The following is a 17,831-nucleotide window of genomic DNA, read 5'->3' as shown; positions in this document are numbered from 1 at the left end:
AATAAATGACATCTAAAATTTCTTTCAGCTCTAAATCTGTGTTATTGGAAGATGGTGGGAAAAGTCTTGAATTCAAAGCTAAGGTGCTTGAATCTGCATTTTTTTTATTCATTCATTAAGCAAAGTTGTTATATGTAGGCACCATAGGAGAGCTAGTTAAATATGACACTTTTCATGTTCTTCAGGCTGTCATACAGAAGAGTAAACAGATGTAAATAGTTGTGATTGAATGAAGACAGAGGGGTTAAGAGAAAATATAACAATGATACAGGAGACAGCAATTGCTTTCTCCTGGGGGCAAGGTGTGGGGTTTACAATTTTTTTTCCTGAGGAGATATAGCATGAGATGAAAAATAGTTAAGAGACAGTAATTACAAGTTTATGAGGCAGAAACAAAAGAGGTAAAAGTGATGTCAGAGCTACATTTTTCTAGCATCTATGTAAAGGATGCATTGGAGGGCAAAGAGAATCGAGGCAGAGTTAAGGGATGATTGCTGCAATCTATATGTGGGGTAATAATGTGGGCAACTAGGTAAGAATTTGTGGAAATGTAAAGCAAAGGAGGGCAAAGAGAATCGAGGCAGAGTTAAGGGATGATTGCTGCAATCTATATGTGGGGTAATAATGTGGGCAACTAGGTAAGAATTTGTGGAAATGTAAAGCAAAGGCTTAATTCTAGACAGACAATTTATATATATATATAATGTGTGTATGTATATATATTCTTTATTAAGCATTTACTATGTATAAAACATTATGCTAGGTGCTAATATAGAAAGATGAGAACAGTGTCATCCCTACTATCAAGGAGCTTTCAAATCTAATGGGGATATCACACATGGATATAAATAAAGATATTACCATGTAAAATGTGATTACTGATAAGAGAACATAGAAGACTTCATGTAGGAGATGGCACCATAGCCACGCCTTACAGAAAATAATTTTTGAAAGGTAAAGGTGAGGAAGGAATGCATAAAATCAATTAATCCAGAAGTATTTATTAAGTGGCATAAAAGCTGCTAGTCATTGGGGATGCAAAAATAAAATGAGAAAATAAAATTTTAAAAAATAACATGGTTAAATCAGAACAAAAAGAAAAAAAAATAGAAAGTAAAAGTGAAAGTTACTATAAAGGAGAATAGAACCAGCAATAAAAATAAAAAACAAAACAAAAGGTCTTTTAAAGGTAACTACACTTGAATTGAGCCTTAAAGGAATCTAGGGATTTTATGATTTTAAGGTTGTATGTGTTTTGGTGATGGTTGGAGGAGAGCACTCCAGACTTGTGAAATGGTCGGTGAAAAGTCACGGAGAAGGAAGATCAGATGTGATATTCAAGGAATAGCAAAGAAGCTAATATGGTTGAAGACAGAGCACATGGATGGAAGTAAAATGGAAGAAGATTGGAGAGGTAGAAAATGGCTAGGGTGGATTGTAAAAGGTAAGAATGGAGACTGAGAGAGCATTTAGAATATTACAATAGGTCATTAAAATTAGAGAAGAGGTTGAAAGCAAGAGATGACATGGAAATAGTGTTTGATAACTTATTGGAGATGGAAAAGATGATATATACTTAACAATGGATTTGAGAGTGTGAGGTGCAAAGAAGAAGAAAGTAAAAGAATAAACAATTCAAATTTTAAAGTTCCTAGGAAGCATGAAAGAACTGCACAGTTTTGAAAGCAGAAATGGCCATTGGAGAAGGAAATTAATGATTCTCTAAAAGGAGCACAGATCTTTTAAAGCTCAAAGGGAACTTAGAAACCTTCAAATCTACCCACCACTCATTTAATATATGATTAAACTAAGGAAGCTAAAAGATAAGTTTCATGTCTAGAACTACATTGTCTATAAATGGCTGAGGAGGCATTTCTTCCTGACTCAAAGTACAGTTCCTCAACCACCATGTCATACTACCTTAAGTTAAAATAGCACTTGGAGAGTTCCAAAGTACTTCACATGCTACTTTATTTAATCTTTTTATACAAAAGATATGATAGTAAAGAAAGTTAAGCACACTTACTAGTATGGGCTTTCAAGAAATGGAAAGGAATGGGAAGCAAAAGACACATAGAGGTATTTTGAGAAAATGCACAGTGTCTTGTGCCCAGATTCTGAAGGCTCAAGAAGTGTTTGCTTACTTAATATGTGTGAGGTTTCAAGGACAGCATAGACATGGTAGTGAAAATTTAACAAGGGGTTATAAATTGAGAGAATTCATATCTCATGTTCTCCATATTTTCAATTTAATATGTGGAGAGGTAATCAGCTATAAGTGAAGGTTGGCAGAAGATAGGTGCTTAATTCTCATTAAGGCTTCAAATGATAGAGGTATGTGACAAGAATCAAACAAAGCAGAAAAGTGTTATGACTAGAAAACATGAACAATGTTAGAAGAATTTCATGAATTCATTAGGAGCACTCAGCTACATGGGTGATGAATAGAAAAACAAGAAGACGAGAAGCCAGTATTAGAGAATTATGTATCATAATCACATAAAGATGGGATGGCAGTGAGAGAATTGTTGTTCTTGGAAAGTATAAGTTCAAAATAAGTTTTCGGGCTCATATACAATCCTCTTTTTTATTTTTTGTGTAATGGAGTGTTTATGTCTAGTTTGTTAAGTTTATAATGAAAATAAAATACCAAAATGTATAGTGTTTAAGGAATTAACTATAGAAACTGAAATGAGGGGATATTTCATTATAATAAATAGTGAAATGAATGACCTTTAGTGAATTGAGTAGTGTCCAGAAACTGAATGTATTGATTAGGAAAGCTATCACAGCATAGATTTAGAAATGGAGTGGGCTTCAATGGCCATCTAGTCCAATTCCCTCACTTATTGAAGAAATAGAGGTCCAAGGCATTTAAATGACTTGCCCCTGGTCACAGAAAGGAAAAAAGCATCAGAGGCAAGATTTTAATGCTGTTCCTCTGACTCCATAGATAGTGTTCTTTTATTAGACCAGACTATGTATAAACTGTGCTATGTGGATACATACAAAACCTTTAAGAAATTCTGAATGCCTGACTTACCACATTATAGCTTCTGAAAAAAAAGAGAAGTTTACAATGAGCTTCTAGTGATGCCAAACAGCATGTGAACAAAAGGGGTCTAGAGAATGACTAGGACCAAAGGAATACCTTCAATATTTCTAAATTTCTAATTTACTTGAAAAGACAGCACAGTGGTAGAGGGTATGATTGATCCTTTAGACCTTATCAGACTCCTTGAGGTGTGTTATGGACAATAATTATGGTGGGAATAATAAGGAAAATGTGCTGTAATCCATACATCTCTCTCTACAGTGTATATGATTTTACCCTGTGTAACTATTCACTTAGACTTTTCTTAGGATAATATTAGAGACTGGGACAAATTTGGGGATTTCATTGGTACAGAGAACTCTTGAATGAAGAAACTCAAACTATTGAAGGCTACTACTTTCTCTAAAATTTACAGTTTTAGAAAATAGCATAAAGAACTAAGAACCTAAGTGAATTGTCCAATGTCATCCAGCTAGTATGTGTCAAAGTCAAGACATGAACTCAAGTCCAGGTAGGATAGAATGTTGGATAAAGTTGTAGACTTTGAGTCATGAAAGACCTTGCATGGAATCCAAGCTCTCAGACTTACTGACTAGGTTACCCAGGCTAAGTCTCCTCTTCTTCCTCTTCCTCATATTCATTCTCCTCCTACTCGTCATCATCCTCATAAAAACAACAACATCTAATTTTAATATGGTGCTTTAAGATTTGCAGGTGTCTCACCAAGTGGGCTCAACATGCTCATCTTGTAAGCTCTGTTACTGACAGGTTAGGAGTCCTCGAGTCATGTGGTGCTGTGGCTGTCATTGTTTGCCATTAAAATCTAGCTTGTGTAATACAGAAAAAAAAATCACGTCACTGCATGAATAATCTTTTCTTTCAAGATGCATTTTGATTCTTTCTCTTCTTTGGCAACTTGAGATGTTTAATGGAAAAGTATCATTAAAGATCTGGTGTCTTTAAAAAAAAAAACACCGGGGTGGCCAGGTGGCTCAGCGAGTAAGAGCTCCGACTCCAGTGTTGGGATGACCTGGGGATCAAATCCGGACTAAGATACTAAGCACCACACCCAGAAATAACTGGCCGTGTAACCTTGAGCAAATTACTTAACCCCAATTGCTTATTAAAAAAAAAACCCTATGGATGGTCCAATTTGACAGATGAAGAAAACAAAGCAGAAATAGGTTGAGTGAATTATCCATGGCCACAAAATTAATAATGTGTCTGAATCTGGATTTGAATTCAGTTCTTCATCCAGATGTCTTAATTAGTATGAGTTTCTTTTTCCTCAAGAGTAAAATGAGGATAATGATAACTCTCATTTCTTCCCCAACAGGGTTTTATTGAGTCCTAAATGAATTAATGTCTATAAGATGCTTTGTGAACCTATTGTTTCTACTGGACATTGCTTATGAAACACTGAAAGAGTAGACCACAAGAGGAAATAATTTTAATTAAATGCTAATTATTTCTACTTCACATATATTGCTCTTACCTATAGGAGCCATACATAACTTTCTGGCAGTCAACTAAAAGAAATTTCTGTTCCATTTTCCCATGAAATTTTGCTCCTGTTTTTGAAAGATAATCTTGACCTTTTACTGTCCTCACTCTGATATTCTAAAAAAAAGAATAAACATAAAAGTTACAATTTTGGCTAAAAGGGTCATATTTAAAAATGAAAAATTTATAGGATTTAAGATTTAGGGATGGAAAGAACTTTAGAGGTCATTTAATCCAAACCATTCATTTCATTTTAGAATTCTGATACCAAAATAATTTAAATGACAATACACATAGATGGATCTGTGCTAGCAATGAATGATGTGGGTATTCCTCCAGATATGAAGATGAGGACATGAGGACAGATTTGAACTCAGGTCTTCCTGACTTCAGGCCCAGAACTCTATCCACTGAGCCATCTAGCTGCCCCAGTAGGTAGAGACATTTCTCTATGTCCTTCCATAAATCTTCCACAGGAGCACTACTCAACAAGAGGTGGGATGTCCTTTAGATCCCTAAACACTGAGTGCATGGCTATAAATGGAACAGTTTGCACATTGATAATGGCTCACTCTTACTATATTAGCAATCTACCTTCTTTCTGGTCATATACTTCTGGCAACTTTTATACAGTGACTTTCCACATCAACCATGATGTTTTTCAGAGATACTACTTTGAAGCTATTTCAATTACATAAAAATACAGAAAGAGAAAGTTTCATTTTAAATAATTAAAAACAAGTCAAATACATAGTCCCTCCAGCCCATTTGATGATTATAACAACCAACTGATAAGTTTGCTTTTCACAGTCTGTTGCACAGACACAATTTTAACCTATCAAATCATCATTAAGGATTTCTCATATGCCTATTATATGTAAGTCATTGTGCTAAGTTCTGACATACAAATTTGTTAAACATTAACTTTTTCAACCTTGAAGGGAAGATAGAAAATTTCTGTATTTGTACAACTTAAGTTATATTCCCCCTACCCCCCCAAAAAATAAATGTGGGGACTGGTTGGAATTAAATAGCCTACCACTCATATATATGTGTGTATATGTGTGTGTGTGTGTGTGTGTATATCTTAGATAATATATTAGATATAATTGTATTTCAATTGTGTATTAACATTACATAGATTACTGAACTGATGTGATATGCACCCTGTTAAAACTGATTTCCTTACCCTGAGTCTCTGAATTTGACATCCTTGCTTTTCTGTCATTTTTAAAAATTGACCAAAGTTGGAATCATCAAGGAGAATATATACAGAAATCCCTTTGTTTGATGCCTCCACTATTTCTTTGAAGATATCCACATCTGTAAACATATCCATTACTAGGGCAATGACCTGTAAAGAATAAGAAGACCATTTTACCATTTGAGATACATAATACAGATGGCTATAAATTGCTTTCTTAATTTTACTTATTGTCACCAAAACTTTAGTAAGCAAGTAATTATTTGGCACATATGGAAAGGTAGTGTAGTATGGGGGTACAGTCGCTGGATTCAAAGTCAGAAGACCTGAGTTTCAATACTGGTTCTGCCATTTTGTATTTGGATGAGCTTCAACAAGTCACTTCCCCACTCTTAGCTGCACTTTCCTCATAAGTAAAATCAGGAGATTGAATTACATGCTTGGTAAACAACCTTCTTACTCTAAAGTTTTAATCCTATCACATGATTTATTATATTATAAAATATTTGCATTGTACAAAATAAATGGGTGTTTTTTTACATCAGAGAACAGAAAAAAATAACAAATATATTAAGCACATAAATTAAATATATTGACTAAATAGACCATATCATAACTAAAATTCAAAGACTAAGTGCAGTTATGTTGTAATGAGTTAAAAATTATTTTTTAGAAGGAATTACTATTAGCAAAGAAATGTTCCTTAGAAGATATTGAATTTTTAGAGTTCTTGAAATGAAAGAGCAGGATACAAGTGGGAAAGTCATCTAGTTAAAGGTACCAAAATAACCGTGAAGATATTTTGTATGCTATTATTATACCATGACAAGGCTCAAAGGACAAGAGAACAACCAAAATCAATGGGTACAGAAGAGTATTTTGGCAAGTTAGAGGATTAGATTAAATGAAGTAATTTCAGATGTAGGGTTTCTGGAATGGCAGAAGTAGTAATGATGGTAAAAGATAGAAGCAGAGAACTTTACATTTTGAAGGGACTTTTGAGGTTATCTAGTGTGAACTTCCTCATTTTACAGAGGATAAAGTAGAACCAAGATGGTTAAGCGACAATTAAATTCACATAGGGAATAAGTGGTAGAACCGTGACCAGATCAAATCTAACATGATTTATTATTTTATAAAATATTTTCACTGTACAAAATAAATGGGTGTTTTTATGGCATAGAACAGAAAAAATAATAAATATGTTAAGCACATAAATTAATCATATATTGACTAAATAAACCATGTCATAACTATAATTCAAAGACTAAGTGCAATTATGTACTAATGAGTTACAAATTATATTTTAGAAGGAACTACTATTAGCAAAGAAATGTTCCTTAGAAGATATTGAATTTTTAGAATTCTTGAAATGGAAGAGCAGGATACAAGAAGGGAAGTCATCTAGCTAAAGGTACCAAAATAACCGTGGAGAAATTTTGAATGATATTATCATACCATGACAATGCTCAAAGGACAAGAAAACAGCCAAAATTAATGGGTACAGAAGAGTATTTTGGGAAGTTAGAGGATTAGAGTAAATGAAGTAATTTCAGATGTAGGGTTTCTGGAATGGCAGAAGTAGTAATGATGGTAAAAGATAGAAGCAGAGAACTTTATATTTTGAAGGGACTTTTGAGGTTATCTAGTGTGAGCTTCCTCATTTTACAGAGGAGAAAGTAGAACCAAGAAGGTTAAATTACTATTAAATTCACATAGGGAATAATAGGCAGAACTCTGAACAGATGAAATCTAACATCTCAGTATGAATATGGGGCATCTCTGAATATAGACTGAAATCCTAAAATGACATTTCTCTGAAGCAAAAATGTTGTGATCAACTTTTAGAAAAAACAGTTTGGAGAGAAAATGTGTTTCCTATTTTCAGACTAATATGGTTCATAGCAATTTCTGAGCTATATCAAGCTAAACTATTTAAAATCAAATATTATACTATGGCCAAATATGCTAACTTAAAAAATTCTTGATTTTTATAATCTACATTGAAATTTCACCTGCTTTAAGCAAACGGATTAGCAGCAATATGTTCTTTCTAATATAAGGTACAATCAATAACCCCTTCCCTTATTTTTGAGGATATGCTGGTGTATGCTAGAAACACTCGAGGTGCAGTACAGAACAAGGAAACTTTGCTCTTTTATTAACTTCTTTTTGTTGCTTCTTTCAAAACAAGTTGAGAAGACTGAACACAACATTGGTGTTTAGCAACAAGTATGGAAAAGTCAGAAAAGCGTGGAGCGCCCCCTACAGACGGTTAGAGAGTGAAATCAGAAGAATCGTGAGATCAGTTTGAAATAGCACAGGTGAAAACAGAAGAGAAACGTCATCTAATTCTGACAAATTGTAATAGCCAATCTTCACACTAGAGTACAGATAGAGCAATTCCACACTAGTTAGAGAAGTTTGAAACTACCATTGTGGAATATTATATACACTGTAAGATATGGCAGCTCTGTTGGCAGGTAGAGGTGAGTTGAAGAGGGCATTGTGGCTTCTCTCTCTCTCTTTTTTTTTTTTTGGTTTTGTTTTCTGTTACAATGGAAAGCTAAATATCAGCAAAGAAATAAATGATGTAAAAATAACAGTTATCAATAAAACCTTAAATAATGGTTGGAAAAATCATGAGAAATATGATACTCCTATACTAGATATTTTCTTTAAAAATTAGCCTTCCTAAGAAAGATAATTTTCTTTCATAGAAAATTAAGATGACTTCTTAAATTACCCAACGATATTCTTGAATCAGGCACTTTTAAATTCAGTCTATATGACACAAAAATAACTGGTTAATGTGATCATATGCACTAAAAATAACATGGAATATATAAGTTAAGAAATCCTATTCTGTAAGTGAAAAATACTATTTGCATTCAATTAAACAACAGCAGCTAGGCAACACAGTTGATAGAGCACTGGGTCTGAGTTCAAATTCAGTCTCTGAGTCTCACTGGTCATGTGATCCTGGGGAAGTCATTTAATCCTGTTTTCTTCCATTTCCTCCACTTCAGTATCTCTGCCAAGAAAACTCCAAAGGTGTTTAAAAGAGTAAAACATGACTGAAAACTACTGAAAAACATCAACAAATAACATCCATTACAGGTCATTTTTGGTTTAAAAAAATCCAATTAGTACCTGGGAAATATATTTATTAATATGTCAGGTCATTTGAAGTAACAAAAGACCTAAATGTTTATAAATTTAAAAAATAATCAAAAGAAGAAATATTAATGTGCAGGAAAAAAAAATGAGTATTGAGCCACTAGATGATCACCATCATTGAAGGAGCCAGCTTATTGATAGTCTTTTCAGTCAACCCATAATGCATTAGATTAGGATGCAGGAGGCTAACCTAGGTACAACTGACATGCTTATCTGATATCACCTGAGTCATGCAATTTATTGAAGTCTCTAGTTCCCCTGTTACAAAACAAGACTTTTTGACTACTCCTTAGGGTGTTGTGGAGGATTTTATAGCCTCTTTAAAGCACTCTGAGCCATGAATGGAAAGGTCAAATACACAGGTATCTATAACACGCCAGGTTCTATAAGGCTAATATGATTTTATGGTAGAGTAGGGGCCTGATTAAGGGCCTGATACCTCATGATATATAGAAATATACACAAGCACTATCTTGAATCAAATGAAAGGCAAAAATAGCTTGGCATAATGGAAAGTAAATTAGCTGTCAGAGTACTTAGAATCCATTCCCAAGATTAGGAACTTACTAGTTTTATGACTTTGGGGAAGGTATTTAAAGTGCTTTTATTTCAATATTTAAAATGGCATAATTGTAACTGTCCTGCCTAGATCATGATCAAGTTATTTAAAAGCAAGGGTAATTTGCATGCAAGATATTATAATCATATTATTTACACACCTATAAAGTATCAAACTTTCTAAAATATACATAAATTAAGCAAGATAGCACCATAAGCAATCACATTTTATTTGCTATTATACTATCAGAATATAGTATACAAGATTCTTCATAATTCCTGCCTTATTTTATATTCAAAATTTTTTTACAATTTATTTTTGCTTTTTTTTTTTGGAGGTTCAACTGGGGTTAAGTGACTCGCCCAAGGTTAGATAGCTAGTAAGTATTAAGTGTCTGTGGACAGATTTGAATTCAGGTTCTCCTGATTCCAGGGTTGGTGCTCTATTCACTGCACCACCTAGCCATCCCCCTGCCTTATTTTACTAAGGTAATATCTTATGCTGCAAAGAACTCTGGAATTATAATGCAAAGATATGGCTTTGAACATTGGTTCTACCATTTGTTAGCATTGCAACTTGGTAAATTACCTTCCCTCAATCGTTTTTCTTATTTGTAAGATGAAGATAAAAAGCTTGCTCTAAGTTTTTGCAAAGTACATATATTGACTCATTTGATCCTCACAATAATCCTGTGAAGCAGGGAGTACATATGACTTTCTTTGAGATGCTGAAATGTTTTTACTGTAGTAAGATGGAAGGTAAGGAAATAAATTCACAAGAAACATAGAATTCATAAGGTTATTTTTTTAGAATGGAAGATTTTTGAAGGTATCTTCAAAGAGGCTTATGAGGAAGCTCAAGACATATCTTTAAAATGCGTGAATTGAGTTCCAGTAGCCAAGATGGAGAGAGAAGTAAGCAGTATATTGCCATAACTCTCCTATATTCACCCCCCAAACATCCATATAGATAGCAGTTAAAAGATAGGGTGAAACAATTTTTTAGCCCAAGAAACTTGAAAGTTTGGCAAAAAAGGTCTGTCTCACTCAGCTGAAGGGGAACACAATCCAGAACAGGACACATTCCAGAAAGTGAGTAGTAAGTCCCACCTCAACAAATCAGTGGGAGATCCTGAGGTCCAGAGTAGTGGAGCAGGTAAATGACAACACCAGGACTTCTTATTTGCCTCAGCATGAAATGACCAGAATCTAGCTCTAAGAAGTACTGTATGATTCAGCATAATCCTGGTCAAACAGGCAACCTCCAGTGGCCAGACCTCCATGTACTTCACCATAGCCCCAGACAGACAGGCACATGCCAGCAGCCATGCCTTCAGTGAAGCTTCTGGGAAATGCAGAAACATCCCAGAAGCCTCAGCACATGCCAGAAACCATCATTTGGTCCTGGCTGAGCACCAGGTAAGCTGCCAGACCCCGTGGCTTCCAGAAGTGCCAACCATGCTCCACCCCATCCCCTCAGCAGTACAGCACCAGACATTAAGAGTTTCCCAGGACCTCAGAGCAACATCAGTGTAGCACCAGGTAGACAGCCAGGGGCCTGCAGCCCCTGTCACAAGAAACTTTGGACAGTGTTCCTTCCATCCTGGGAACATAACTCAAATTTAAAAGGAAAAAAAAAAGTGATGAACAAAAGACAACAACAGCAACAACAAAAGAATCTGATGATAGAAAGTTATTATGGTGATGGAGAAGATCAAGACACAAAATCAGAAGAAGGCAACAATGTCAAAACACCTATGACTAAAACTCCAAAGAAAAATGGGAAGTGGTTTCAAGTCAAGAAAGAACTCATGGAAGAACTCCAAACAAAAGTTTAAAAATCATATAAGAAAGGTAGAAGAAAAATTGTGATAAGATATGAGAGTGAAGGAAGAGAAAGAAGAAAAAAAGGAGACACAACTTGGAAAAAGAAAGCAATTGCATAAAAAGTAGTATTGGCCAAATGGAAAAGGAGAAACAAAAATCCACTGAAGAAAACAATTCCTTAAAAAGTACAATGGCCAAATGGAAAAGGAAGTAAAAAAGCCAACTGAGCAAAACAGCTCCTTAAAAGTTAGAATTGGGCTAGTGGAAAACAATGACTCCACAAGACACCAAGAATCAATCAAACAAATTCAAACAAATGAAAAAGTAGAAGAAAATGTTGAATACCTCATGGGAAAAAAAAACTGACCTGGAAAATACATCTCAGAGAGACAATATCAGAAGCATTGGATGATCTGAAAGTTAAAATCAAAGGGAGGATCTAGACAGCGTATTTCAAAAAAATCATCAAAGAAAACTGCCCTAATATCCTGGAAGCAATCTACTGATCACCTCAAGAAAAAGATCCCAAAATAAAAACTCCAAGAAACACGATAGCCAAATTACAGAACCATCAGGTCAAGGAAAAAAATTTGCAAGTAGCCAGAGAGAAATAATTAATACTGGGGACCACAATCAGGATTACGCAGGACTTAAAAGCTGTAACATTAAAGGACTAGAAGTCATGAATTCTGGAAGGCAAAGGCAGGACTACAACCAAGAATTACCTACCTGGTAAAACTAAATATAATACTTCAAGGGAAGGATGGTAATTCAATGGGATAAAATGATTTAAAGCTTTCATAAGCAGAAGACCAGAATTGAACAAAAAATTTTGAACAACAACAAATAAAATTCCAATATCGAGACACAACAGAAGCCCAGACAGGTAAATAAAAGGGGGGGGGGGGTATATAAAGGATTCAATGGAGATGAACTGTTTACATTCCTACATGGGAAGATGATGCTTATAATTCTTAAAAACTGTACCACTAATAATAAAACTAGAAGGAATATACATAGACAGAGTGTATGAGTATAAGGTGAATTTGAGGGAATGATAAAATCTAAGGGATGACAAAGAGGAGTAAACTAGGAACAAACAAGAGGGAGAAATAAAATGGGACAAATTATTTCAAAAGTAGAGGTTCAAAAAACCTATTACTGTGAAGGGAAAAATGGGAGGTTGGGCAATAGGCATCACTTGAACGTTACTTTCATGTGTATTGGCGCAAAGAGGAAATAATGTACACAATTAGTTGAATATAGAAATCTATCTTATGTGACAAGAAAGTAGAAGGGGTGGAGCTTAACTAAAGAGTGTGTACTGTCTGTGTGGGAGATTAGACTGACAGAAGAAAGAGCAGACAGAGGGAGAACACTGTTGATGAAGGATAGAGTGAAAGGAGATGAGAAACAGGAGGAAAAATAAGATGGAGGGAAATAAATAGCAATCATAACTATGAATGGGATGAATTCCCATAAAATGGAAGCAGATAGCAGAATGAACCAAAAACTAGGATCCTATATTTGTTGGTTATAAATATATTGGTTATAAGAAACACACCTGAAGTTGAGAGACACACACAGAGCAAAGGTAAGGAGCTGGAGCAGAATCCATTACATTTCATCTGAAGGAAAAAAAGAAAAGTAGACAAAGCAAAAGCAAAAATAGAGCTAATTAAAACAGATAAAGAGGGGAACTATATCTTGCTAAAAGGTACCACAGACAGTGAAGTATTATCAATATTAAACATGCATACATCAAATGGTATAGCATCCAAATTCTTTTTTATATGTTTTTTTAAATTAATTTGTTTGTTTCCTTTTAGAGTTTACAGGATTCAATTCCACAATTCCTTGAGTTTCACATTTTGTCCCCCTCCCTCCCCTCCCCACCCCCCATGGCAGCTTATAGTCAAGTATAGGATCTGTAAATACTTTCACATTATACATTAGTCAGGTTATAAGGATGGATTGTACCAGCTGGAATGAAAAATGGTAAAGAGGACCAAATAAAAGAAGGAAAAACATCAGGTATTTTGCTTCAACCTGGATATAAATTTAGTTCTTTCTCTGGATGCACATATTTCTCTCCATCATGAGTCTTTTGGGATTGACTTATATCACTGCATTGCTGAGAAGAGTCCAGTCTATCGAAGTTGGTCATCACACATACGTTGTGTCTGTAATTGTGTACAAATTTCTCCTGGTTCTACTCTTCTCACTCAGCATCAGTTCTTTTAAGCCTCTCCAGGTAAATATGAAGACCATCTGCTCCTCGTTTCTTATGGCACAATAATATTCCATAACATGCATATACCACAACTTGTTCAGCCATTCCCCAATTGATGGGCACCCCCTTAATTTCCAATTCTTTGCTACCACAAAAAGAGCTGCTATAAACATTTTTGTACATATGGGTCTTTCTCCCATTTCTATGATCTCTTTGGGATATAACCCTAGGAGTGGTATTGCTGGATCAAAGGGTATGAAAGTATTTATAGCCCTTTGGGCATAATTCCAGATTGCTCTCCAGAAAGGCTGGATCAGTTCACAACTCCACCAGCAATGCATTAGTGTTCCAATTTGCCCACATCCTCTCCAGCATTTGTCATTTTCCTGTTTTGTCATCTTAGCGAATCTGACTGGTGAGATGTGGTACCTCAGAGTTGTTTTGATTTGCATTTCTCTAATCAATAGTGAATTAGAGCATTTCTTCACGTGCTTATAGATAGTTTAATTTCTTTCTCTGAAAACTGCCTGTTCATATCCTTTGACCATTTATCATTTGGGGAATGACTTGTATTCTTAAAAATTTGACTCAATTCTCTGTATATTTTAGAAATGAGTCCTTTGTCAGACATAGGTTGTAAAGATTCTTTCCCAATTTCCCACCTCCCTCTTAATCTTGGTTACATTGGCTTTGTTTGTACAGAAGCTTTTCAATTTCATGTAGTCAAAATTATCCATTTTACATTTTATAATGTTCTCTAATTCCTGTTTAGTCATAAAGTCTTTCCCTCTCCACAAGTCTGATAGGTAAACTATTCCTTGTTTTAGGAGACTGCTTACAGTATCAACCTTTATACCTAGATCATGCACCTATTTAGACTTGATTTTAGTATATAGTGTTAGATAATGGTCTATGCCCAGTTTCTGCCATACTATATTCCAGTTTTCCCAGCAGTTTTTGTTAAATACTGAGTTCTTATCCCAAAAACCAGGGTACCTGGAGGTTTACCAAACAATAGATTAGCATCCAAATTCTTAAAGAAGTTAAGTGAGTTGTAGGTCTATATCCAAACAAGGAAAGCATTATAAAATGTAAAATAGGTCTTTTTGATTATATTAAATAAAAAAAAAGCTTTTGCACAAACAAAACCAATGCAACCAAGATTAGAAGGAAAGTAGAAAGCTGGGAAACAATCTTTATAGCAAGTATCTCTGAAAAAGGCCTCATTTCTCAAATATAGAGAGTATTAGATCAAATGTATGAGAATATCCATTCTCCAATTGATAAATTAGCAAAAGATATGAATATTTTTCAGAGGAAGAAATTAAAACTATCTATAGTCATATATTGCTATTGATTATAAAAATGCAAATTAAAACAACTCTGAGGTAGCACCTCATCCCTTTCAGATTGGCTAATATGATAAAAAAAAAAAGGAAAATGATTAACAATAATTCATCGTTGGTGGAGCTGTGAACTGATCCAACAATTCTGAAGAGTAATTTGGAACTATGCCCAGAGCACAACCAAATGTTGCATATCCTTTGATTTAGCAATACCATAACTAGGTCTGTATTCCAAAGAGATCATAAAAAGGGGAAAGGCCCTGCATATATATATATATATATATATATATATATATATATCTCAGCTCTTTTTGTGGTGACAAAGAATTCAAATTTCAGGGGATGCCCATCAATTGGGGAATAGCTGAACAAGTTGTGGTATATATATATGTAATGGAATACTATTGTTCCATAAGACATGATCGACAGCCAGAATCTGAAAACACTTACATGAACTGATGTTGAGTGAAATGAGCAGAAATAGTAGAACATTGTACACAGTAAGAGCAACAATGCAAGATGATCGACTTTGAGATACCTAGCTCTTCCAAGCAATAAGATATAAACCAATGCCAAGCGATTCATAATGAAAAAAAAATGCTATTCCCATCCAGAGAATGAACTATGGAGGCTGAATGCAGATCAAAGCATACTATTTCTGTCTTTTTTTTTCCTTTCTTATGATTTTCCCCCTTTTGTTCTGATTATTCTTTTATAAAATGGCTAATGTGGAAATATGTTTAATATGATTGTACAGGATAGTCTATATCAATATTGCTTGCTTGGGGAGGAGGACAGGGAGATAGCGAGGTAGAAAAAATTTGGAACTCAAAAGTGAATACTGAAAATTACCTTTACGTGTAATTGGAAAAATTGAAATACAGTTAATTGGAAAAAAAAAAGAGCTGATGGACCATGAATACAGATCAAAGCATACTTTTTTCACTTTATTTTTTTGTGTCTTTTTTCCGTTTCTATATGTCTCCTCTTTCACAACTGTGACTAATATACAGATATATTTTACATGATAGTACATGTATAACCTATATCAAGTTGCCTGCCATTTGGGAAGGGAGGGAGAAAAATATGGAACTCAAAATGTTGTAAAAATGAATGCTAAAAATTGTTTTGACATGTACTTGGGAAAAATAAAATAATTCCCTTTGACCCTTATATATAACCTAAATTCTTCATCCTTTGTTTCTTTCCTAGCTTCTAATTTTCACAATTTCAAACAATCTTAAATGTTTGACTTTAATGATGGACAAATTCAAAAGCAGATAGGGATAAGTTTTCATCTGTATCCACAAAATCAAAAGCTTTTTCATCTTAACCAAAAGTCACAATACCCACCCCACCCCCCTTGTAACAGAGTAGCTTGGCCATCACTATATCATGGCTTTTTTTTTGTTTGTTTTATAATACATTTTTGAAATAGTGGAAGTGTATTGGTGATTATAAATCAATGAGATGGTTTAAAGAAACATAACCAATGTTACAAAAGGAAATGAATATTGTCCCTCTTACCAGTACTCTTGAGAGAACCATTGCTCAGAACATTTCTCTAGCTCCTCTTTTGAACTGCCTTGATTCATTACAAAAAATCAGGATTACTACTATAAAATCTTTGCAATAGATATCCCTAGTTCTAATACCTTTTGCTTCTTTTCCTCCTTCTTTCCCCTTCATCTTGAGCCAGTGATCTAAAGAAGCCCAAAAGATTTTCTATTTTGTCATGGATTGGAATGAGGGACAAATAAAGATTCACAGGAGAGGACTGAAGCTAGAAGACCAGGAGAACTTCTAACAGAAAACCTCAGAAATTAGAATGACTGACATGTTTCTTTTTCATTGAAGAATTTTTTTTTTAATTTTAGGACTCTGATTAATGAAATCACAAACTATGACTTTAAGTACCCATATGTAATAGCAAAAAAAAGAAGTGGTTAACCCCTTGTTGCAACTACTGAATTATTTAGCACCTTAAGTTCAAGTTTCTTGCCCATAATTGTACCAAGTCTTTTGTTAAGAAACAGAACTTGTGAACCCCTGTTGCTGATGCAACTGGAAGGGGTGGAACAGGGAGGAGCTTAATGACCATATATAACGAAAGGCCCAGGCTGAAATAGCAGAAACTGGGAGGAAGCATGACTGTGGTGCCAGTATTTTGTCTGGCTATTTTGATATTACTTTGTCAGATTCGTGTGCTGATAGAGGATGTTGCTGTTGTTACAGATGCCCTGGGACCTTACTGCTGGTTCAGAAGCCCTGAAAGAGGATTTTCTTGTTGTATGTTTACAGAATTCCTGGAGGAGGGTCTTATTGATGTTTTCAGAGGTCCTGGGATTATACTGATGACTTGTGTTGATTTCTCAGACCTTGTTGGTAGGTCTGTTTTGATTTCACAGGCAGATAGTGAATTGATGATGATGCCGGCAATCTGCATGAATTTTATTGTTGCTTTGTTAATTGTTGTCTTCTCAGAAACAGGAACTCTGAAGGATTTGAGTTGGACTGAACACTGTGAGCTTCAATATGGAACAAGACCTGGATCAGGAACTGGATGCTGAGTTGAACAAGGGGCTGAGAGATGCCTGCCTTTGAATCCAGGTGACAGTTGGATAGATTTGGGCAGGAGCTAGGACCATGGAAGAGGAACCATGGAATGTGAGAGCCAGCCTCAAGTCAAGATGAAAAGACTTCTCCTTGGGTATTTAATGTAAACTGAGAAGATCATGATTTACTGTGGTCTAGGGGTAAGAGAACTTTGTAATCTTTATCCTGTACCATTTCAGGATGATTGAATTAAGGATGATTGGAAACTAATCTCCAATTAAGAAGAAAGAAGACATTTTGACTGAGAGATTAAGACAAAATGACCTAGGGGTGGAGAACTTTGACCTTTGTACTTTGTGTCTATTAAGG

At 34.8% G+C, this 17,831-nt stretch overlaps 1 protein-coding gene across 3 annotated transcripts in view; it reads right to left on the bottom strand.

Annotated features, from left to right (window-relative positions):
• Nucleotides 1-17,831, bottom strand: part of FAM83B (family with sequence similarity 83 member B) — a 137,288-nt gene that overhangs the window by 7,947 nt on the left and 111,510 nt on the right. For all 3 annotated transcript variants that reach the window (XM_069070646.1, XM_069070644.1, XM_069070645.1), the window contains exons 3-4: nt 5,748-5,912; nt 4,551-4,675 (exon numbers count right to left, since the gene is read on the bottom strand). In XM_069070646.1, coding sequence (XP_068926747.1) covers nt 4,551-4,675; nt 5,748-5,912 — 290 coding nt within the window. The remainder of the gene's footprint in view (nt 1-4,550; nt 4,676-5,747; nt 5,913-17,831) is intronic.

Source organism: Petaurus breviceps, unplaced genomic scaffold (genome assembly GCF_028583685.1).
Source record: "Petaurus breviceps papuanus isolate PSGF00001 unplaced genomic scaffold, PetGlider_PUasm1.0 90822, whole genome shotgun sequence".
NCBI classification, from domain to species: domain Eukaryota; kingdom Metazoa; phylum Chordata; class Mammalia; order Diprotodontia; family Petauridae; genus Petaurus; species Petaurus breviceps.
Note: the sequence above shows the minus strand (reverse complement) of the source record. Positions and strands in the feature narration are given on the sequence as shown.